At 43.2% G+C, this 25,166-nt stretch overlaps 1 protein-coding gene across 2 annotated transcripts in view; it reads left to right on the top strand.

Annotated features, from left to right (window-relative positions):
* The window catches only part of GPC6 (glypican 6), a 766,899-nt gene that overhangs the window by 230,596 nt on the left and 511,137 nt on the right, over positions 1-25,166 (top strand). For both annotated transcript variants that reach the window (XM_083437893.1, XM_083437892.1), the window contains exon 2: positions 12,904-13,062. In XM_083437893.1, the coding sequence (XP_083294019.1) occupies positions 12,904-13,062 (159 nt within the window). The remainder of the gene's footprint in view (positions 1-12,903; positions 13,063-25,166) is intronic.

Raw genomic sequence — 25,166 nt, forward strand, 5'->3', positions numbered from 1 at the left:
TGGCCACATTAAACGCTATCCTCTCGGTGTGTCTTGCCACCCTCATTATCATGGGAACTGTCTGTTGCTTCACTTCTCCTCCCAACAGCTCTCTGCCGTCAATCGTGGTTACCTGCAGGGGTTTACTTAAGGGGAGGGTTTGTATCTGGTGCTCAGCTGCGAACTCCTTACTCATGAAATTACAGGAGCTGCCTGAATCCAGCAGGGCCTTGATCTGTAGGGGGTGTCCATTTGGCAGCTCTAGCAACACCTCTATCACTAGAGCAGGCCTGGGAGGTTCTGGTGCGGGCACTCTCACTGCTTTTGAGCCTGGCTGCTGTGCCCCGACGGCAGCCAGGCGTTGGCTTTTACTTGCTCTGTGCTTTCCTCCTCCTCTCCCCCAACAGCTCCTGCCATGCCTTGCCATTCCTTTCTCCGTGGACAGACTCTGGCAAAGTGTCCTGGCTGTTGGCAGAGATAGCATTTTTTCCCGCCCTTTCCCTCTTTCTTCCGCCCTTCACCGATGTTTGAAACTGTGCGCGCACGCGCTGTTCCCACTTCCATCGGCTCTGCCGGCGGGAAAGGCTGCTCTGGAATGTCTGGAATGCGGAGCTCCCTCCAACGTTCTCCTTTCCCCTCCCGCTTCTCCAAAGCCCTCGCTTCCTGGCGCGCTCCAATGGCTAGCGCGGCTTTAGTCAGCTGGTCCATAGACTCTGCTCTGGGGTTCCGGGAAAGTTCATCTTTCAAGGACGAAGACAGACCCTCTTCGAAAAGCATTTGAATGGGCTCAGAAGCCAAGTCCCACCCCAATCGATGAATCAACATAGTGAACTCAGTCCAGTACTCACGGACAGTCCGGTTTCCCTGTTTGCAAGCCATTAACTGCCTTCGCACCCCTCCCTGCTCAATGTCACTGGAAAACATCAGGTCCATGGCACGAAAAAACTTCATCGCGTCCTTTAGGATCTCATTATTTGCTGCCATCAAGGGTCTAACCCAGTCCTTCGCCCCTGATTCGAGGTGGCTAATTACAAAAGCCACTCGCGATTCCTCATCAGGGAAGTCATCGAATTGCAGATTGAGAGCATATTGCATCTCTGTCCTAAAGGCATGGTAGTTCCTGGGGTCCCCCCCAAATTTCTGCACCAATCCTGGCATCTTTCTGTTGAGTGGGGTGGCTTTCTCCCTCCCCCTCTCTGCATCCTGAGCCCTCCTTTCTTCCAGCCTCGCCGTCTGCAAGGCAAGCTGGATTTCCAACGTCCTATACCTTTCCTCCAGGCTTGGACCTCCTCCAGCTGCCCCTCCGGTTCCTGCTGGTTCGCTCATGATGCCTCTCCCTGGCACAAGCTAGCTGTCGATGACTTTCGGATTGCTGTGATGGGATGAAGAGCTGCTTGTGTGTAAATTGCAATCCCTCAGAGTTTGAACAGCTTCTCAAACCTCTGCCTGTGACGGAGCCCCTCCAGCATGGCTGCGTCAGTCGCTAGCAGAATCCGAAAGTGGCTGCTTTCGGAAACGTTTCCAACATAAAAGCTCCTTAACGGAAACACGTCTTCTGGACTCTCTGCGTGACAGTTTCCGCCGAGGAACGGGTGTTCCTATAGGAGGTCCTGAGACTTCCCCACTGTTTTCACTGGAAGCATCTCTGAGCCATTCCTCCGACTCTCCTTCCCTTGACGTTCCTGTTCGCCCCCTACTGGTTCCCTCTTCAGGTGTCAAGTCTCTCTCTACCTCAGAGAGCCTTGGCACCTCCTGTCCTGCCGATGGCAGTTCCCTGACACATAAGTTTGGGTATAAGTAGAAAAGTTGAACTGCGCTATTTAAATGCCAGATGCAATTTCAGCAAGGCAATGTGCTGTGTTGTTATACCCTACAGAGAAGTTAATTGGTGTGCCAGAAGGAAGAGAGTCAACACGGCTGTTCATTGGGAACAATCTTTGGTCCGGTGAATGGATATTTCAATTTTCTTCACTTGAATATTGGCTAGAATGCTAAATCAAACATTTCTGGTTTGCTAGCATTCAGCTACTCGCACACACACAGTGTGAGATGTGGTTAAATCTGCATTGATGTTATGACCTGTGTCTTAGGATAAAGGTAAAGGGATCCCTGACCATTAGGTCCAGTCGTGACCGACTCTGGGGTTATGGCACTCATCTCGCTTTATTGGCCGAGGGAGCTGACGTACAGCTTCTGGGTCATGTGGCCAGCATGACTAAGCTGCTTCTGGCAAACCGGAGCTGCGCACGGAAATGCCATTTACCTTCCCACCGGAGCGGTACCTATTTATCTACTTGCACTTTGCCGTGCTTTTGAACTGCTAGGTGGACAGGAGCAGGGACCAAGCAACGGGAACTCACCCCGTCATGGGGATTCAAGCAGCCGACCTTCTGATTGGCAAGTCCTAGGCTCTGTAGTTTAACCCACAGCACCACCCGCGTCCCAAGTGTCCTAGGATACATACACCTTATTGGCAGATTGCTGGAGTCTCATCAAAACTGCTTTTTGTGCTGAAGAGGGAGATCCCACAATGTTGTAAACAACACAAATATGTTTGTTTTGTACAGTGTTAGCCTGTTAGCATTGTTTGGAATGACTTCTGCTCTGGTGGCAGGAAAAGATGGAGGTGCAGTAACGCGTGAGCTTTCCACGCAATCACAGAAGCATGCTGTAAATGGTCGGGATCAGTTAGGGACTAGGGCAGGGGCTTCTTGAACTGTTGCCCTGCTCAACTGCCTTAAAGAGTTGTGTTATTCTCTCAGGTCCCAATGTAGCTCTACCCACCCAAGCAGTCCATTGGTTGCCCCTGGTCAAGCCTGGCTACAAACATTATGCGTTGACTCATCTAGTTGCCTTCCAAGGCTGGCCCAACAATTCAACAGAATAAGGTGGATGCCTCACGTGATGAATGCTATTAAATAGGGAATGGCAGCAAGGTGTGTGCTGTTTATCCCCTAAGCTGGTTTGTGCCCCTTGGGTGTGGTCTAAGTTTGGGAGATCTGTCTCATCGCCACTGTTGAAGTAAGATTCAACTACAGGTCCAAAAAATCATAGAATTGGAAGGGACTCCAAGGCTCATCTAGTTCATCCTGCAAGGCAGGGATCTTGTCTAGATCATCCAGTCTGCTTCTGAACATGAAATTGGTATGGGGGTGCCAGCATGTCATTGATGGGGATGAGGACTACAAAGAGTCATGCGGTCAAAGTCTGGTTCAAAACAAAGTACTGTGTGAAAGCAAGTGCCTTGCCCCTCAACAGTTAGCACAGGAACAATAAATTTAGACAAGCATCCAGGTTGTTTGATCACCATGGTGTGGTGTATTTCTATTTAAATTACAGTAACTATTTTTGAATTTGCATTTATGCATATAGATGATCATATACGCCTTTTATGCAGAGCTGTGTCCTCACCCCTTTTTTGTTATGCATTTCCCTTACTTTTGTGATGTGCAAGTGGTCATCATCGTTATTTGTCCCAGGCAGCTCTGCTGCCTTCCAAATTGTGTGGTTGCAGGAGTCGCAGAAATAAACATTCCAGAGCCTGACTACCTGATTATTAAGACCTTCCCAGAAATCTATGGGAAAAACTGAACTGGTACAATCTCAATAGCAAACAGCTTAACTTCTCCTCCATCCTGTGGCTTGACGTAATGATGATGTAGCAACTAATTACTGCCTGTAAGCAGTGGACGGATTTACTGCGTCCTAGTGCTACACAATTGTAGTAAAACCGCTTGAATAGCTGTAAAACAGTGATGGTGTGAAGCATTCTGCAATGAAGTATTGCTCTTGAAAAATGCAGTATGCCAAGGTGCCAAGCAGTTGTGCTTCCCAGCTTTCCAGTCACCACCTATCTGCGCTCCCTCCCTCCCTCCCTTCCCTAGTCCTGCCTACATCTCCTGAAAGTTTTCCCCACTACACTTTCTTCCATGCTTCTTTCCTATTGAGGTTCATGCTTCCAGCATCCTTCACTTCTGGTCTTCCACACCTAGTGCTGACACAATTACTCTTTAACTTTCTGTGCTCACACATCAAATAAATATGTTTGCTTCTCCTTAATGCAATGGTTCTCAACTTTTGGGTCCCCAGATGTTGTTGGACTACAACTCCAATCATCCCTGAGCTCTGGTCTTGCTAGCTAGGGGTGATGGGAGTTGTAGTTCAACAACATCTGAGGACCCACAGGTTGAGAAAGGCTGCCTTAATGTAAGAATAGGATCACATGCTAACTTGTGACTAATATGTGTTAGTCATCATGACATGGCAAGATAAGTAAGAATAGCCAAAGGCATCTTTATTGATTGCACAGAAATGGGTTTGCATATCCAACATGTTCTCAGAGAGCAAAACACTAGAGAAACATAAGATTTCATATGAAAACAATGAATTGTAAGAATGCAGTTATTGACCTCATAACTTCCACCATTAGCATTCTAGCCATGCTAATGTAAGTTATAACTGACCTCATATAGGTGCACCAAGAAGACAGTCTTGACTTCTAATATGATCGCAATCTGTACCAGCTAACCTAAATGCAGGAAGCAATGCAGAACAGCTCTTCCTTGCTTTTGCTGATCTCACCAAGACATTTGACAAAATGAGGCAGTGTTGTGGAATTAAGAGTACTGAACTGAGTCCAGATGCGAGTTCAACTCCTATCTTGGTCATGCAGATAACTGGCTGCCCTCAGGACTACTGCAATCTCTCATCTCTGCCCAACCTATGGGTTTGCTATGATAAAAGGATAACCTTTTATGTGTTGTGCCTGCTTTGATAACTGACAAATTGTCATTATGGGGGACTAAGGTAGCAGCCTGCTGTGGTAAGAATTGATTCCTACACCACTCTGTCCATTACTCAGGTGAGGGACCACCTTTTAAAGAAAACACAGAACCAAGGAAATTAATTCAAGTCCAGCATCCAGGAGGGACAATTTGCCAGTTTGGAGAAGGAGACACTAGTTTGGGAAAGGACCCTTCAACTTCACATCCCTAAAGTTCTCCCTCATAATAAGGTCAGCAGTGACTCAGGAGTTTGAAAAACAAAAAAGTGACTCAGGAGTTTGAAAAAACAAAACAAAAACCCTCAGTCCTAGCCTTGAGAACAACCTGGATGATGCTTGCCCTTGCCTCAGTACCCTATTCAGATATAAATGAAACAGAGGTGTGAAACATTCACACTATTTGCAAACAGTATGAAAGTTTTAATTGGTATAAGTTCTAGAAGCTTAGACAAAAGTCTGGTCGACAGAGTAGAGCTGCCTGTTTGCTCTGAGTTTTAACTAGTGACCCCAGGGATCCCAGCCGGAAAACACACATTCCACATCTAAATTTGGGTACAGCTGCCTCTTATCCAAACTTGACCCTATAACACTTCCCAAGCTTACAGACATTTTTGCGCCCTCTCTTTCAAAGATGGCCATGTAGGCTTGTTCGCATGCATATTTTATAGTGAGATAACCAGTGCTAAAAGGCACATAAATCACCCACAGTTCTGATGGGAAGATCTTTGCAAATGTGACTTTGGAGACTCGACATGAATGAGTGGGAAACTCTGGCAAGCAATGGGAACATCTGGCATCACAGACTCTGGGCTGGCATTTATTATAAGAAATTTATGGTATTAAATCTATAACTCCAGAAGAATTGTGACTGCAAGGAGGCGAGTGTCAGTTGTGACCTTTCTACTGAATAAACAGTTAGTGAAAGAAATGTAAACTAGATTCTCAGCAATGTTCTGAAAATACTTAGCAGGGTGCAAGCAAAATGCAATCTTTGAAGTACAGCTATGGACCAAGATAGATGCAATGTTTATCTGCATCCAGCTTTTGTAAAAAAAAGAATAAGGATGGATGCAGTTCTAAACCCATTCAGTGTGGAAGTTAGTAGTACAATGCTGGTGGCAGTCTGACTTCAGAGCCACATGCTGCCGTAGCTCAGTTGAACAATGGCTATTTTGCAAGCCCTGGCCTCTACAGCTGATGCTCCTGTATTTATTGAGGAGCACTGATAGACCCTCTAGAAAACTTTATGAAAACTATATAAAACTGCTGTCATTGAATCAACAAAATACAAAACAACATTCTCAAACTAAGGATCATTTCTCAAACTAAGGTTTATTCCTCCTTGTAATAAATGTTGCAATAAAACGCTAGCACATTTGCAACACTAAGAAGGGTATGGCATGGTTTCAAGTTGGCTTTGGGGCTGCGTGTCAAGATTCCTGCATTGCAGAGGGTTGGACTAGATGACCCTCTTGTGTCCCTAGGGATCTCTACAATCCTATGAATGTGACACCAAACAGTTTCTCGATTGTAAGAAAGAAGAAGAAAGATTGTCCACTCTTGCATAGTACAGAAAAGTTCAGAAACGGTCATATCATTCTTTTCATCATTCTTATATGAATTTAACCTTAGGTAGTATACTATAAATTGTAGAGTTTATGACTGGCTTTCAACTGGGGTTAGGGCAGGCGCTATCAAAATTGAGTATATCATAAAAAATATTATTCTTGTAATTGTAAAATTTATGCCGCAAATCATAAGAAATTCAGATACGTTTGTGTGATTAAGCTCTACTTTAACAAGGGTGCCATTATAATTAATGACTGTGGTCTGAGCTTTAGGAAGATTTCAGCTGTGGGAGAAGTAAAAGCCTAATTTTACATTTTGACTATTCTTCTAGCAAGTGACACACTTATTTTAAAATTCTGTGTCATGATACCCTTTTTCTAAGTCCACATCATCAGGCCTGGTGCCGACATGAGCAGCTCAGAGGGTTCCTTCTGAAACTTGACTTGGACTCCATTTTTAACTTACTTCAAAATTACATGTTTATGGTGTCTGGCACCAAGAGCTTTCTGGCCATCATCTTGGATTTTCCACCAGATACTAGGTTACTCCAGAGCACCCTGTGAGGAAAAGAACATGGCAGCCACCACAGAAACATGACATGTTGGGTAATATCTTGCCACCCCCTGCCCAATACTCCAGTGTCATACTTCCTGAGGCCCTGGGAGGTGGGAGGGTCTACAAATAGTATGTTGCCATGACTAGGCCTGGGCGATGTAACAATACATTGCCCAGGACCGGTTTGAGGGCACGATTGCACCTTCACCTAGCTGTATGTCATGAATTAAACCACCACTGCTCCTGAGTCCCTCCACCACCAGCACTCAGCACACAAGCAAGCTACATCGGCCCCAAGCCTTCTAGGTGCCAAGATGAAATCGCCATTGGTCCTGCCAAGGGAGTCGAGGTGGTTTCACTCTGGTGCATTGCAAGGTTGGGTCTGATGCAACTTGTTTCTCCCTCCACTTTTCTGCATTGTGATGTAGTTTTTTTTAAAGGGTTTTTATTTATACTTTTCAAATTTATACATTTCATTAGTTTTCCAATCAATTTTTCCTTTCAAAGTTTGACTTCCTTCCCCCTCTTTCTGCGGTTCCTTAAATTCATTTTCTAAAAATATCTTCTGCATATCCAAATTCATTTCATTTGCTCATTTAATTATCTACTTTAAATATATACTCTTATGAAACTGCAGGTTATTACAATAATCCTGCTAATGTTTTTTATGTGTTTACAATTTATCTGTAAATACTCAATAAACCCTTTCCGTTCTTTTATAAAAAGTTTGTTATCTTAATTTCTTATTTTTCCGGTGAGATTTGCCATTTCTGCATATTCCATAAGTTTTTGTATCCATTCTTCCTTTGCTGGGACTTCTACTTCTTTCCACTTTGGGGCAAGTAGCATTCTTGCTGCTGTAGTAGTATACATAAATAAATTTCTATACAATTTAGGTAGTTCTATCCACATAATTCCCAAAAGATGTATCATTATATTGCAGTGTATTCACAATGTTGAATAGCTGATATCACCCAGACCTAGTCGTGACTCCGCTTAACCCTGGAACCATCCCAGAGTATCATGACATAACCCCAACAACAGACCTTAAACTTGTGACCTGAGGAATATCAGGCCGGGACTTGGCCTCTGTGTTACCAAACAGCACTGGCAAAAGAATAAAACTTCTGGGAAAGAGAGAGGTCTCTTTGTACTACCACTAGACTAAAAGTCTCCACTAAAGTAACTATAAGGCCTGTTTTTTTTCTGCTTTTACTTTGCTTTGCCCTGTTTCTCACAATTCTCTGGGTGGTTGCCTGACAGGTCTCCCATATGTAAATATAGGGCTGTTTAATTTCCTTTTAATCTCTAGAGACTGGGGAGAGTGGGCGGCAATCTGTTGTTCAAACCCCACAATAATCTAGCTTTGAGTATAGAAGTGTGGTTCGTAAGCTGCCGTGCTACGTTACATAAGTTCCCAAATTCAACTGTAAATGCTTGCCAATATGGAGCAAGTGCAGACAGGTGTGAGATTACAGCTGTAATAAAAACTGGAATTGAACACTAGTTGTTGAATTTGTAGCAGGTGATTGGCTTGATTTATATAACGTGGGCTACAGAGAAAGGAGAGAGATGTAAGTCAGCATCTTTAGTCTGAAGCACTGTGGTTCACTGAGTTGCAGTAGGTCATTGTGAGCTGCTGAATTAATTCTTGTTTGTGTCTGGCATAGTGCTGGCACAGCATAACTTAATGCAGTCAAGCTTCTCTATGGAGACACCCTTTGGGGCTAGGGAAAGCCAGCTAGCTGTATCTGATGCCCCTTATACTATATAATCTTTGCTGAAAGTGCCATAAGAATACAAAATGCATAGAATTTCTCAAGGTAAAAGAGCAGCATGTTCGTTGTGAGTGGTTACAACCTGTAAAATCGCTAAGGTTTGTAAATATCAAAATCAATATCTTGATGTCATTTTAGAACAATGTGTTACAAAACCAAGAACATGAGCTTGATTAGAGGGAAAAGGTGAAGGGATTCAAACTGGCCTGTTCAGGGATCATGTTGTTCAAGGAGCAGCCATTAATTTGTTACTGTTCCTATTGTTATTGGCATAAGGTTAATTTGCAAGATTCCCGATAGCAATTCACTGAAGCATGGAAGCCTAACAACATCGAACATTTACAGACTAACTAGGCTCTAATGCCCTGTGTGGATGTTTGTAAACCAAATGCTTACCAGTCTGAAATCGGTTTGGCTTCATCCTCTCAGCAGGGGCACACAAATTCCATCAAGTTCTGCCAATAAATAATTTCAGCCTACTCTCTTGTTCACTCACCTCTTACCCAGAGAGTTGTGGTGGTGATGAGGATGGCATTGCCTGATTGCTCATCTTCTCCCTGACTGGCAAGCAAGCAAGCAGGTCCACTCTCCCTCATCTCAGTGTTTTGATTCTGTCATATTTAGGATTGTTTGGTTTGTTGGGCCCACCTGTCAATCATGAACTGTTGCCCTATAAAAGCCCAGAATTTCAGAAGGAACACATTTCAGTCTCGTGCTTGCCTTTCGCACCACTGAGTTCCTTGCTAGAATCCCAAGTTCATAGTTCCCCTCCTGGGTTCACGTTAAGAACATCCCAGATAAAAAAACCTAGTGTTAGAAGCATGAAGTGAACTTCAAAGCAAAAACAGCTAGATTTTGTGTGCATGATAAAAAAGGGGCAGGTAGATTCATCTTGCTTGTCATTGAATTTTAAAATGAAACCATTCTGCTCTGCCCAAATTATTGAGTAGAAACTGGACTCTACAGCCCCCTCTAGACATGTGCAAATAGGTCTGGTGTGGTTAGGCATCTCTTCACGGGGACAAAAGGCACAAACTGAGTGAGAATGATGAAAACACTGCCTGTACACTGTGTTGGAGGGCCACTAGGATGTGAGATAGAGTCTAACATAGTCCAAGGACATTCCTGAGTCAAGCTAGATTCCCACCTCACATGCCCCGGGGATGAAGGTTGAAAATTATGAAGCAGAGACTCCTGACTCGATTCTGGAAATGCTTTCACCCCACTGGGAACCGAGGTTCTAGGCCTTGAGCTAGCTTGGGTTCCATTGGTGAGAAGCATAGCATAAGTAGAAAAAGGAAAGCAGACGGGCAAGTCCATGGTACCATGTTCATAGTATGAGTACTATACGAGCCTATACAGATCTAAATATATATTCAGTCTTGGAAATGGGATCCTCTTATTGGAGGGTCCTGGTTGTACATGGGCGCCTGGGACTTACCCCATAGGGGTAAAATGGGTGGAGGGAAGTGGAAAATGCCCTGGCCCCAGCCCCTGGATCACCCCAGGCTGTTTTAGCCAATCCCCAGAGGGTGACGTGATCCAGGGGCTTAAAAAAGTGCCAGCATGACGGGAGGAGGGGCGTTCGTGTTGCGCTGCCGAACACACACACACCCTCCCTAGAGTTAGGTAGTTTAGCCTGACCTTGCTTTGGTTTGGGTCACCTGTTTTTGGAACAGGGGCTGGGTAGGATTTTTTTCCAATTGGCAAATTGGCTCTAGCCACTTGGTTTTTGCCTACCCCTTAGCAATCGTCACAACTTGTAAGGTGGCAGTTAGATATTGGCTCAGTTGGATACCCAGGAACGGGTATTCCATTAAAGGAAGCTGGGGGTCCTGGATCTCGTCTGAGAGGGGCTAGGGCCATGTGAGGACTACAGGAACCCCAGGGGGAGCTTCGGTTGGTCCGCATCGATGTTGCTCCCTTGTTTGGTTTACCCCTTTCGACAGCCACTCAGAGAGGTGGAGTCAGTTATGGTCGAGAGTCAATGCCTAAGCCAATACTGCTCACAAAATTGTAATTCAATAAAGTTGTGGCCGAAATTTACCCAAAAACTTAAAACTAATATATGTGTCTGAGTGAAGTTAATTTTCAGGTGGGCCTCTGGGCACAAAAGTTAGGCACTGAATAATATGTAAGCCCTTGTCTTGCCACTGTGCATTAAAAGAGCATGTTGAGATTTTAATCAGCCTGGTTTGTGCTGAAAGTGAAACATTTACACTGGCACATGTGTAGCTCTTCTCACAGTCAGGGCATTTATTCTATTTCTCAAGGGGACAGTGGATTTTTCTCCTTTTTGCAAGCCAGACTAAATATTTCTGACAACCAGAGAACAGCACCAATTGGAAATTCACGGTTCATGTAGTAATAACCAAGTATTTTAATTTCATGAGCTAAATAATGGGCATCCACTTGTCGCCTCCATTGAAGAAACCAATACTGTCAAGAGCAGTGGCATGGCACACCAAGAGATAAATCTGTGGAACTGAATGAAAATCATTACTCCTCTATTGCTTTTCTTTTGTGTAGCATAAACATTAATTAAATACTTCATTGCATTTTTACTTACAATGATGTGTGTCTAACAGGAAATCTGCTTTTGTTTATGAGAACTTGTGACAGTCAAACGTTGCTATTAAAATGCAAAAGATGAAGCCAGAATTGAGCTTAAGCTCTAATGTATAGGCACACGAATATTAAAGTGTAATAAAACATAAAACATTAAAAACTTCTCTATATTGGGCTGCTAAAAGTTGTGTAGTTATTTGTCTCCTTGGCATCTGATGGGAGGGTGTTCCACAGGGTGGACACCTCTACTAAGAAGATCCACAAGAGATATACAGTCCTACCTTGGAAGTCAAACGGAATCCATTCCGGAAGGCCGTTTGACTTCCAAAATGTTCGAAAACCAAATTGCGGCTTCTGATTGGCTGCAGGAAGTTCCTGCAGCTAATCAGAAGCCACGGAAGTCCTGTTGGATGTTCGGGTTCCAAAAACACATTCACCAACAGGAACAATCACTTCCGGGTTTGCGGCGTTCAGGATCCAAGATGTTCCAGGGCATTCAACAACCAATGTATGACTGTATTTCTCTTTGTCTGGCCAATATTGGAAGTGCGTTTACCAGAGGTGTTAGAGAGGGCTTTCTCAGTGGTATTTCCAAGATCCAGGGATTCACTTATTAGTTAGGGCCCTTTCCACTAGCTTTCTTTCAGCTGGCAAAGACCTTCCTGATTCAGATGGCCTGGAGTGGGAAACTTGAAGCTTTATGACCTCTGACCTTAATTCATGCAGCCCATTTCAACAGGAGGAGGAGGAGACGGAGACTGGGATAGAGAAGGAGATTGGAGGGGGGGGGGATGCAGGAAGCCAAAATAGATGCGGCAATGGAAAAGGAAAGGGGGGAAGTTAAATTAAGCAATCCATCCAAATGTTTGGCTAAGAGCAAATTTGGTCTTCCCTGTTAGCATGTTGAGTGGCCGAATGAGAATGAAAAGATTTGCCCCCTCTGCTTTTGTTTCTGTCTCTACCCACTGAAGCCTTAAGCCCTATGCAGTAGACTTCACACATTGCCTCTGAATGCTTCGTGGAATACTACCCTGGTGAGAGAACGGGTCCCCATTCCTGAGAAGACTCAAACACTTGGTTTCACTAGTACGTTCTTTTCAGTTAAGCACTGAAGCCCCTTCAACCATTACACTACGCAGTCCTTTTGGTTGCAGAAATGAATGGCTGGGCAGTGACTAATAATTCATTGCAAATGAATGGAAAGCAATTTGCTGGTAGTAACTAGACAGTACATGCACATCTCGCTTACGGAACACAAGGTGTTCCCTGGAAATCATTCGCTAGGTGGGTGTTTACAGAATGAGTTGACAATTTCTATTGATTTCTATGAGAAAATTTTTAATGCATTTTCAACAACGCAAATTTGACCCCCATTTTTTTTTTAAAGACAGGAAAACACACAAACAAATGCTCTCTGGTTTGTCTGATTGCTCCCCCTCCCTCCGTTCCTCAGCCAGCCAACGAAAGGCAAGCAAGGAAGTAAAAATAATGTTCTGCTGAGATATATGAATATGTAAGATGTATAGGTTTGGGTACTGATGCCTCCGGTATGGATATGTGAAATTTCACATAGCAAATGTTCGTAAAGTGGGACCAGTGTGTGGATGTGAACAGGGATGTAAATTTTTCATGCCTTCATTCATACATTGCATTCATTTATGTTTATTGCAGGGGAACATTTGAGAATCTGCCCTCAGGAATATACATGCTGCACATCAGAAATGGAAGACAAGCTAAGCCAGCAAAGCAAACTGGAATTTGAGAACTTGGTGGAGGAGACAAGTCATTTTGTGCGCACAACCTTTGTGTCCAGGCACAAGAAATTTGATGGTGAGTAGCATGTTATATTTTGCTTATTCATGGAGCCAATCTGCACAGTCATCCACGAACCTGTACATAATGTAGACAGCCTATTTCACTTCAAGTGGCAGATAAAAGATGCTCTCCCGTGGAAAATCATTTCCCGAACTTACAAAACAAACATGTCATAGATAAGGCTAGGCTATTATCTCCTTCTTTAGCATGCTAGTTTTATACGTACATGATGCTTTTAAAATAGGGCATCCAAACATTAAATTAGATTTGATTTGATCCAAACACCTGCAGTCTGAACGATACCATCCAGCAATAGATAACCATATGAGACTGTTGATCATGTGTGTCACATCATAAAAGGCTCAATCAATTAATCCATTGTACGGTCAGATACCTTAGTTGGAATCCTCTAGTTTATCATAGGATACCACTTCTTCAGAATGAACGTTAATTGTATTTTCCAGGCAATTAGATAGCAGATTCAGTTGTTGTCCTGCTAGGATAAGAGCGTCCTTTAAAGCTGGCATCCCTTATCTGTAATTATTCCTGTTAATCCCAACGATATGAAAGAGTGGGCTGCTGAGAGATGAAAGACTTGCACACTGTTTAAAACAGCACATGGATGAAATATTAGGTCCGTCTCACTTGATATGCCATGGCCCCTTTGCCTTGTTTGCCTGAATGGGCACATTTACATTTTGCAAAATATAAACCATAGATGCTGCGGGGGCTTGGTTAAGCTCTTGTTGGAATATGCTACCTAGGGTTCGCTCTGAAAATGATACTAATAAACATCCTTTATGAAGTGAAATGTTCCTCATGAGGACCATGATAGGCCTACTATGGTGGATGTGGAACCCTGGCCAGAAAGTAGATAGATAGATAGATAGATAGATAGATAGATAGATAGATAAACTTTATTCGCATTAGCCAACTGCCATAGTAACATAAAGCAAACAATATATACAGTTAAAAAGACGACAATGGGTAAAAAGGGCAATCAAATGACCAAGATTATCGTTCAGATAGTGGCCCTTAATCTCATTGCACCCTCGGAAAAAACTTAAACGACAAAACAGATCCCAAATGAGACAGCCGGACCATCACAAACAAGATCCATCAATTTTAAAAATGAAAGATACATCCCGCCTTGATATTTAACCTCCTACAAGAGACAGCAAGGACTGTGTTTCTGCCGAAGAACACGCTTTAATAAGCCGTTTCTGGTCATTGCAGCTCTCAGCTCAAAACGAAATCTTGGATAGACTAGACATACTCAGAAGCCAGAAAGTAGAAAAACAAGTCATTGTTCTACACACCTTATTCTAAAGCTATTAAGCTTTGGGGGTTTTAAAACTTACTTTCCCCAATAGCACACAACTTTTGCCATTAATATATAAAAATGAAAGCGTTTGATTCCCAAGGGACTTCTATCTGTTCCCAGGATGCATGAAGGTTGCAGTGTTGCCACCCCGAGAGAAATATCCTTTGTCAATATGACCAGAGATGCTCTTTTCTAACTGGATCTACAAGCGCAGAGAAAGATTGAATTCTCACGCTTGCCTTATGACATGGTTGCCAAAGGGCAAATATTTGCCAATGTCTATGCCCAGTGCACTTGTAGTGAGGTGACTTTATACTTCCTTTTGTTGTGTTCCGAATCACTCCAGAGAGATTGTCACGTCCTCCAGAGTCATAGCATCGTTCCAATTTTAGTATATGTTCTACCGAAGCGAGCATCTCCAGAGTCAAAGCAAAAGATGATTCAGCAGCTTTGCAGGGGTTGCACATTTTCTCTTTCTTCTGTCAGAGGGGATGAGTTTATTGTGGATATTTTCATTCTCTCCATCAAAGCATATGCAGGAATTATGTAGGAGGAAGAAATTTGTGTTGATTCATGGAAGGATGAACAATGCTACTCTAATTATGCTGAAACTTTTAGTACTCATTTCATCACATAATTGGCGTGCAATTTTGGAAGAGCTTTTTCATGGGATATGCAGCAAATTGCAATAGATAGATGCAAAAGGTAGAAACCGATCACCTGAATGGAGTGCCTTTTTGGCGGAAGGAAACTCAAACAGTTAGGGAAATTTACCAGCAGAGGTGTCACACAGATGGCTTTTGTGCTTAGCTTCTGAATAGCCCTTATTTATTGTCTAGTACATTTCAGAATCATAGTTATTATTGTGATTGTGCTGCTTTTTTCGGGGGGGGGGGGGGAGCCATAGCAGAAGCACTCAGAGACAGCTCAATATATTTTGCTGCCTAAAACCTAATCTGGCATTCCAAAATAGTGGTTGAAGGGTAGAAGATTCTGTTGTCTCTCTCCACCCCTTTCTCACTACTAGTAATACTTCTTCTCCAAGGTCAAGCTAACTAGTGGGGTAGGAGAGCTGAAAATAATGCCAATGTGCCCCTTGGGTTTCAGATAGTACATGGGTAGACAAGTCTAAAAAGCCTGGAACAAAAATTTTCATGGCCCTCTAGCAGCTATGGCAGCTCATTTACCAGAAAGCGTGTTCTCCTTCATGGAGAGCACGTGTTGTGGTGGGGGCCGCCAGGACACTCCAAAGTTGGGGGCGGGCTAATTGTTTGTTGGCCACTGATGCAATTGGGGCTTCCCTTGTTGTTGGGAAGAAGTTAATGTTGCCATTTGTTGATTGACAGCCAGAAATGCTAAAACTCCTTGCACGAGACTAGGGCTTCCTCTTTTCGCCAGTGCATCGGATTGCCCGTCCCCCCCTCCCTAGAATTAGGGTTGTTCGCTTTGACCTTGCTATGCCTGTCATGGGATCGTCTGCTCTTGGGGCAGGGGCCTGGTAGGAATTTTATCCATCTGGCTGATTGACTGGGGCCATTTGGTTTTTGCCTACTGCGTAGCAAATCGTCACAACTTGTAAGGTTGCGGTTAGGCATTGGTTTATGGTTTGGTTGGTTGAGGGGAAGTGGTTGAGTGCCTGCCCTTGGTAGGTTGAGTGCCTGCCCCTCTAATGCTGCTGCTGCAAGGGATTCCGTTAAAGGAATTGGGGGCTAACTATTGCTTGTCCACTCTGTCAAGGGGGCTCGGGCCATAGCAATGAGCTCCTGGTTGCATTGGGGTGAGGGCAGGTTCCCTGCTCCGCGTAACCCCAAGTGTATTCCCCTATTCTGACTTTCGCATCGTGCGGAATGTCAGTCTGTCCCCCATGGTGGGGGCAGATAGTCGCAACCAATGCCTAAGCAACCACTCACAAATTTGTATTTCAATAAAGTTGTGGCCAAAATTATGCCAAAAATCTTAAACAAAAAATTCTGTGTCATGTGTGAGTTATTGGGGTGGCCCTGGGGACCTCGACACGCAATTAATGTATTTAGTATTAACTATGGAAGTGTATACTTGATGCTGACCAAATTAAACCTCCTGATGTATGTTTTGCTGTAGGAGGCTTAGTTTGGTCAAAATCAAGCTCAGTAGTACCTTGGATCCCGAACGCCTTGAGAATCGAATGTTTTGGCTCCTGAACGCCGCAACCGTGGGAGTGAACGTTCTTTGGAACCCTCTGACATGACGTCCGCAGCTTCTGATTGGCTGCAGAAGCTTCCTGCAGCCATTCAGAAGCCACATCTTGGTTTCCAAACGTTTTGGAAGTCGAATGGACTTCTGGAACGGATTCCGTTCAACTTCCGAGATACCACTGTATACATTTTCAGAGTTAACACTAAATACATTACTTCTGATTAATAAGCATTCATAGCCGCTAGAGGGCCATGTAAAATTGTTTGCGGCACTTTTAAGACTCGTCTACCCATGTACTATCTGAAATCCAAGGAGCGCATTGGTTGCCAGGTGTGCCATTTTTTCAGCTCTCCTACCCAACTAAACAGGATTAGTAGTGGACAGTCCACATTCCTTTGAAAGCTTTGAAATATCAGGAGAATGTGCATCACCCTGCAGTGGCCTTCTGGCTTCTTTGCGAAATCCGTTTCCCTGTTTATTGTAGTGAGTAGGACTTGCCGTTTTGTCCTGCATAAAGTCAGGAGTAGAAAGCTGATGGAGGGCCGAAGGAGGTATGAGACCAAATTACACCAGCTGCACACTCTTCTGTTGCTCTGGAGCATTTAAAGGAAGACATGTGCTCTCCAGGTTGACAGCTGGCCGCCAACCATCTATTCCACATACAGCAACAGTGAGCCACAACTTTAGAACTATTATTTAGCCTCAGAATAATATCAAGCACTTCCAAATGTCCTGACATCAAGTAAAGGAGCACTGGAGCAAATCAGCTGATATTCTTTCATCCTTGAAAGTATGTATGGAACAAAGAAACATCGCAATTTGCAGAGATTTGATTCACAGTTATTGCTCTGCTTGAATTTCAGGAAATGATGGTGTCTGAACTGTTTGCCCACTGAGGAACAACCCCTTACAGGACTGGACAAACAGTTGTGTTTATTAGTACTCAGACAACACAAGGCATACCTCAAAGCAGCTTAAGATATATTATCCTCCCAGAGTTGTCGTAATACTATCATCTCATTATCACCAATTCCCCCTGCATGGTGGCTTTGCTGAGCAGCTGTTTTGCAGCCAAGCCAATATCTTTTTAGAGTATTGCTCTATCAGCAGCTGAAACCAACCCACCAGAAGGGGTAATGCCATGAATGTTAATGAGCAGGCGGTATCTGTTCACTGACATTTCTTAACTAATCCTCTGAATAACTATAGGCAAATTGCAATGAGATGTTGATTTTTATTTTTTTTAAGGGGAAAAACAGTTAAAGGAAAGCTGGTTACTGTCTTACTCTGCCATAGTAAGTGGAAAATAATTCCGCATTAAGTGGTTTCTACATCCAAGTGGCTAGCTTCTCAATGTGATACATGAAGTAAATTATATTGCTGTACATGTGGCTCTGAAAATGTATGCGAACAACGTAAATGCAGAAAACCAGAGGGACTAGCTTCCCAAATGTTATGAAAATGTCTTTAATTAAATCAGTCTTCTTCAACCTGTTGCCTCCAGATGTTTGTGGACTGCAACTTCCAGTATCCCTGAGCTTTAGTCTTAGAATATATAAGACAAAAGCACGGTTTTTCCTCATTACCAATACAGTGGACCGTCCAGCTACGAACTTAATTTGTTCTGGGGGTCCATTCGCACCCCAAAAATTATGTAAATAGAGGCTTGCTTCTGCACACGCACGTGGCATGATTGAGCGCTGCTGCGCATGTGCGTGAGGCCGTAACCCGTAGATTCGTAAGTAGAGGTACGACTGTATATCACATATATGTATCTTCCACTGATGAATAGATGGGGAAATTGTTGTTTGTTTGCTAGCAAGACACACACAGTTTGCTATGGGTGGTGGGGAGTGTGGTCAGATGGTTTAACCAGTCCAAAAAATGGCTATAAATATAGTTCAAAACCTCATAATCTCTTCAATACCACCAAAAAAACCTGTAATATAAACAAATATTTTGCTTCTGTAGAAATTGATGTTGCAAGAGGACATTTTTTATTTGAAAACTTTATTCTACTTGAGTATGTATGTGTAATAAGGTTTGTTTTGAATTGGAAGGTTTATGATGGGTTTTGAGAAGTTTAAAAGTTTTCAGAAGTGTGTGTGAGGGAAATGTTTTCATGGCTTATGCATGTAATGTCTTTTAATTGAAAGGTTGATACTGGTTTTTAACTAGCGAAAAGTTGGCAGGGATGTGTGTGCAGATTGAAATAACATTCGATGAATCCTACATTCCTGGATAGAAATAAGTTTGAAAGTGACAAAAACTTCTCTGATATAGATAAATGCAGTAGAACTTTACAGCACTTTTAGTGTGTTTGTGTGACTATCCCTACTTTCTGTGTAATGCATCAATTTTGTTCCAATTTCTTTTACAAAATGTGTCAGTGTTGTCAATAAAAGTAATACTTGCATACCCTCCAACATTCCTCCCATGGAAATAGTGACGTCCCATTCCATAATGATAATCTTACTATTTATACCCCACACATCTTCCTGGGTTAGCCCAGCCACTCTGAGCACCGTCTGACACATATAAAAACATACTAGGGTTTTTTACCAAAAATTAGGTTTAAAATTGGGACTCGTCTTATACCCAGATAGTGCTAAGGAGGTTTTCTTAATTTGGAGTCCCTCAAAATATGTCTTATACACGGAAAAATACAGTAATAAAACATTAAACATTGGGGAAAAAGAACCTTCCCTATACAGGATTGCCTTCAGATGGCTCGGGGGTCGGATAACTCCTTACCCTCAAATGTTTCTCCAATGAAAATAGGATCGTCCTAAGAAAACATGGGACATTCCAGGATCAAATCAGAAACAGGGATGGCTTCTCCAAATCAGCGAATAGGGACACTTTTGGAGGGTCTGTACTTCCCTTCTCCATCATGGTGCCTCCCTCGTCCCTTATGCTCAATACATTTATGTCTGTAGACCCTGTGTGTTCCTGTTTCTGTCATCACAAAGAAAGTGAGGTTTCAAAAGGGCAACCCTTAACATCACAGTACTTGGGGGAAAGGGAGTATGAAATGAGCCATATTTTCCTGGAAGAACTAGCTGAGTTCTCTTACCCTTCGCAGGCCTCTCTGCATGCATAGGTGTGCAGATCTGCTTCAGAAAAAGGTTGCATTTCACGTAGGGTTGGGGTTTTCTGTTTACAATTTTATTACATTTCTATATTATCTTTGAGATTTGACACTTGCTCACAGCCCATGGATAGAGGTCAGTTATTTATTTATTTTCAGAAAGCATGCCTGCGTGTATCTTGCAGAAGTGTGAATTTCCATGGATATATATGGCATATATAAAGGTGCCTTTTTATTGTTATGGTTGGTGCCCACCTGACATGCCAATGCTTCTAATGGTATCATCATAGTAGGTGCATCTAAGTCAGGTATATCAAGTTTCAGATAAAGCAAGGATTTATGGCAATTTACTGCCCCAATTTTATACAGACTCTGGTCTCAAAACTGCACAGACAGTCACATTAGTTTGAGAAGGAGAGGCAGTAAAAGCCCCATAAAACTTGTCTGATTTATAGTTCTTTGATCTTTTCTCACTGAAATATCCAAATGGCATAAACAAAATGTCTCTTTTCCATGGAAGATTCAACAATACGATAAAGGCACCAATCCATCGGAGTATTTGTAGAATCAAGGACTACATTTAGAAAGAAGCACCTAGGAGCATCTTTTATCACAGTAAAACAGGCCTGCTTGCTGTTTATATTCTTTTAGTGGAGTCCTGTTTTTCTCTACCTGTTTCACCTGTTTGCATTTACAACACATTTAACTGAAACGCTTTTTTGAAACACAGGACTTCCGCAGGGCCTGTAAGACAGAGCTATTCCACCTGGCCTTCAATTTGAATTAGCCTGATCCTCTATTCTCTTTTCCCTTTCCTCTTCTATGAAGAAACCCTTTCTGGGAACCCACATTTAAATTCTTCCCTGGTCTCCTTGCTGGCCCTAGTAGGACCAACTTGACCAGTTAGCCCTGGTGATCATTTGATGTCTACTGACTGGGGTTTTTCCCCCCTTCTTCTCAAAATGACCCCTGAATTTTTGAGTTTTATTGATATTGATGCTGCATTTTATGTTGTATTTTATGCTGTTTTGTGCTGTTTTTAAGTCACATTTTAATCAGTGTTTTATATTTGCTGTTAGCCGCCCTGAGCCCGGTTTTTAAACCAGGAAGGACGGGGTATAAATAAATTCTTATTCTTATTCTGTGTCCAGTTCCAACCCTGGATAACCTATGACACCCAAATCAGAGTGCTTAAAGATGTCCTTGTGAGTGGTAACACTGCATGCAAGTGACATTTGGGTTGGAGGTGCACTAAGAAAATCTAAATCTATATCTAATGAAAGGTTCTCCGGGCATAATCCAGTGTTTGCCCTCTGTAGTAAAGCTTGCCATATTGCCTTCCTTAAGAAGAGCCCTGCTAGATCACATCAAAGTGGCCCATCTAGTCCAACAACCCGTTCTCACAGCGACCAACCAAATTCCTACAGAACATGGGTGGTGCTGTTGTCTAAACCACTGAGCCTCTTGGGCTTGCCGATCATAAGGTTGGTGGTTCGAATTCCCTTGACAGAGTGAGCTCCCATTGCTCTGTCCTAGCTTCTGCCAACCTAGCAGTTTGAAAGCACACCAGTGCAAGTAGATGAATAGGTACCTCTGTGGCAGGAAGATAAATGGTGTTTCCGTGCACTGTGGCTTCCGTCATGGTGTTCCGTTGTGCCAGAAGCAGTTTAGTCATGCTGGCCACATGACCCAGAAAGCTGCCTGTGCACAAACACCGGCTCCCTCAGCCTGAAAGTGAGATGAGCGCCACAAACCCATAGTTGCCTTTGATCGGACTTAACCTTCCAGGGGTCCTTTACCTTTACCTTTTACCTTATAGGACCTGAGCAGGATTGACCTGAGTGAAACAGCTCTCCCCACTTGCAATTTGAAAGAACTGGTATTCAGAGGAATAGTGCCTTCAACACTGGAGGCAGAACATATCTACAATGGCTAATAGCCATTGACAGCCTTATTCTCCATGGTTTTTGATTAATCTGATAATAACTTCCACTGGGAAACATGACCATGCAGGACTAGCTTACAGCTCCATTCACAAATGCATATCCAGCATCCATTGGACTATAACAGAACACAGTCACCTGCAGCTGCAAAGGAGTCATTGCAGATCAAATGCTACAGGTATACAAATTTAATTAATAATAAATATTAAATCTCATCTCAGATTCCTCACCAGAGGAAGATTTTCTGGAGGCCAAGCCTCTAACCTTGTTTTTTTTAAAAATGGACAAAGATTCAATTAACAAGCTTGCGGGCCAAGGTGCAGTACAGTGGTACCTCTAGATGTGAACGGGATCCATTCCAAAGCCCCGTTCACATCTAGAAGCAAGTGTAACTAGTGACGGCACGTCTGCGCACATGCGCGTTGCTTTTTGCTGCTTCTGCGCATGCGCGTGACATCATTTTGAGCGTCTGTGGATGCGCAAGCGGCAAAACCCAGAAGTAACGCGCTCATCCCGAAGCACATTCAACCGGAGGTTTGACTGTATTCAAAAGAATGAGGGTCTGTGCCACAGAAGAATGAAGTGCAAAAGGTAGTTCCAAAAAAATTAACCTTATTTGTATCTTGGCAGACAGCCATTGCATGACTGGCATCAGAAGCTTGTTCCTTTAACTATGTGTCAGCAGGAGGTATGACCTTACAGGGTTTTTTCCTCCTAAAGACAGATACAACTCTGTGTAGTGGACAATTTCTTATGTGTTCAGCACATGGTTAACCATGGTATTCCCATGATTATCCTGACATAGCACTGGAAACTTTCATTCATGCTCCTGTTCACCAATAGACCATATGGCCTTGCAACAATTAAAACAGGTTTCCTTCTCATTTTCTGTTGACAAAATGCACCAGGGCTGATGGTGTGCGTATTTATTTACGGCTGAGATACTGACCTGAACTCTGGATAGTATTTTACCATGAAAGGCCTAATCTGAAAAGAGATCTAGATTATTAAGACACACTGGGCTGAACATCTAAAGCTGCCTAACCTTTCTAACTGGATTAACATATTTGTTCAGTGGGTAACATGGGAAGATGACTGCTCTGCTCTCTTGATCAGCTCTGTTCTGGCATTTTTCATAATTAGAGAGAATGGCAATCTCCCTCAATTAAAGTTCCCATTTATGTCCGGTTGGAAAATATACTGTCACCTATCCTAATGGGGCAGAAAGGTCACAGTCTGTAGCATATGAGGGGGTGGCTGTGAATAACCAACTTCGACTTCTAGTAGGAAGTATTAATTAAACATGGAATAACAAGTTAGCCAAAGGCATTTAAAGACAGATTTTTCAAGCAGGACACCCAGGTTATTTATAATATGTAAATCAGGTAACTGCAGTCTGGACTAGCATATCCCAATACTTGTATTTTTGGTAAATGACTACTTCACCGCTACAAGAGAGAACTTTTATTTCAGAGGCATTGTTCTGTGAATGTCTAAATAATTTCATTTAAATTTGTGTGTAGAAACCGTGAAATAATATTTGCTAGGTATTCCAGTACTAAAAAGAACTGAAGACACACATTGGTGTCCACCCCCCAGCTGAGCCATATTTGTCAAGTGTGGAGCTTTATTTTGTTAATTTTGTAAAGTAAGCTTCTGGTTCTTGTGGAAGTTGAGAGATGAGGCACCATATGCAGAAATCTTTTGATTTATGGGAAACTAGCCTGCTCCTGCCTCTTAGTGATTTTAGCCAATGACTAAAGCCATAAAATTGATTGACTTTTAGCAGAGCATATCTAGTTAATCAGGCAAAGGGCTGACTAGAGTGAAACACCAAGTGGGATCATCTTAATAGATGGTCCTGGTTGCGGGCTGGCCCTCAACCCGGTTCCTCTACCCTGGCGTGGGTGGAGCCATCACCCTCACGCCAGGGTGGCACCATGATTACCCAGGGCTATTGTCCAATCAATTTGAATGGGTGATTGTGGGGAATGTATAAAAGCGGCAGCGCAACGTGTGCCAAGCACCTGCTTCACACTGCTGAACACCCGCCCACCCTCCCTTTAATTTAAGTGTCCTCTGGCCTTACTTTGGACTTCGGTTGGCTGCCCATCTTGAGTTGGGCCCTGGGTAGGAATTTTTCCATTTGGCGAATTGGCACTGGCCACTTGGTTTTTGCCTACCTCTTAGCAATCTTCGCAACTTTGTAAGGTTTGGCGGTTAGGCATTGGCTTATGGTGAATGGGGGAGGGGAGGTCAGCATCGCCTGCCCCTCCGTTTCAAGGGTATTCCGTTAAAGGAACCCGGGGCCTGGATCCTGTCTGAAGTCCGCTTGAGAGGCTAGGGCCATGCCAGTCCTCTGGGAACACCAGGGGAGATGCAGGCTGGTTCCCCCCAAGCAGTTTCCCTTTGGGTGGTTTACCCTTACAGGCTTCCTGCAAAGGGGGCAGGAGTCAGATATAGTCTTTTGCCAATGCCTAAGCCAATACCGCTCTCATTTCCTGTAATCAATAAAGTTCTGGCCAAAAAAATTGCCCAATGAACTTAAACAAAAATTCTGTGTCTGTGTGAATTTCTTTATGCTAATGGGGGGTTGGCTTGAGGGTCTTGCCTAGACTCTAGAGAAGGAACTTCCTTCCTTTATTTTTAAGCCTTTTATTTTGGGGAACTGATCGTTGTCCCACATTCTGTTATTCAGAATGTTAGTGCAGTTGTGATGGGGAGTATCATAAAAGCACAAGGTAGCAGCAAAGACAGGTGTTTATGATATTCCTAATGGGCCTTATTTCATACCAAAAATATGATTCCCACTGGCCTCTGAGTTTGCAAATATTTAAAACCATTAACTAATCACTCTGCTAATGCCACTGCAAAAACCACCCGTCATAGCTATTTTTCGGGAGGGGAAATTAGAGTGCTGTTATTCTGAAGTTTCGGGTGGGTATTTTTTTTAGGAAAATGGAAAGATGCTGTGAATTTGACTACAGCAGCAGTGCAATTAAGTAAGAGCTGGATGGGAAAATGGGATCCAGGGAAATAATGAAGATTTCTGGGGTGCTAGGTCTACCCATTGAGATATGATGGAGGGATAGACAAAAACTGCAAGTTTCTCAGAGGCAAATAGGAACTTCAGAGGAAGAATTTTTCATCAGGATCATAATGGGGAATGTGGGGAACAGGGTTGAAACTGCCCCTACACAACTGCTGTGAACTCAGTTATTATCAGCCCCTGGAGCTGCTTTTTGCACTTTGAGAAACTGAGCACATTAAATGCAAAGACACATTAAACATCATGTCTAGTATGGCAGGGATCCTGTATATGGTGCATAGGCTGCCTCCGGCTTGCCAATCCTGGGCTGCAATTGCTTTGCCATTCAACCCCAGGCCAGTAATTTCAGGCAAGAGGAAATCCTTTCCTGCAAGAGCCTGCCTTCCAACATTTCACAGATGAAAATAGGCAAATGCTTGTAATGTTCTTATTCTAATACCAAGGTTCACTGCTTGAGCTGCTGCTCCCATTATTATACATGGTTGAAGACTCGACTCTGACATATTTCATCAGTAATAGCCTCTTCTGCACTGTTTT

This window comes from Podarcis tiliguerta, assembly GCF_965153285.1.
Source record: "Podarcis tiliguerta genome assembly, chromosome: 4".
Taxonomy (NCBI): Eukaryota; Metazoa; Chordata; class Lepidosauria; order Squamata; family Lacertidae; genus Podarcis; species Podarcis tiliguerta.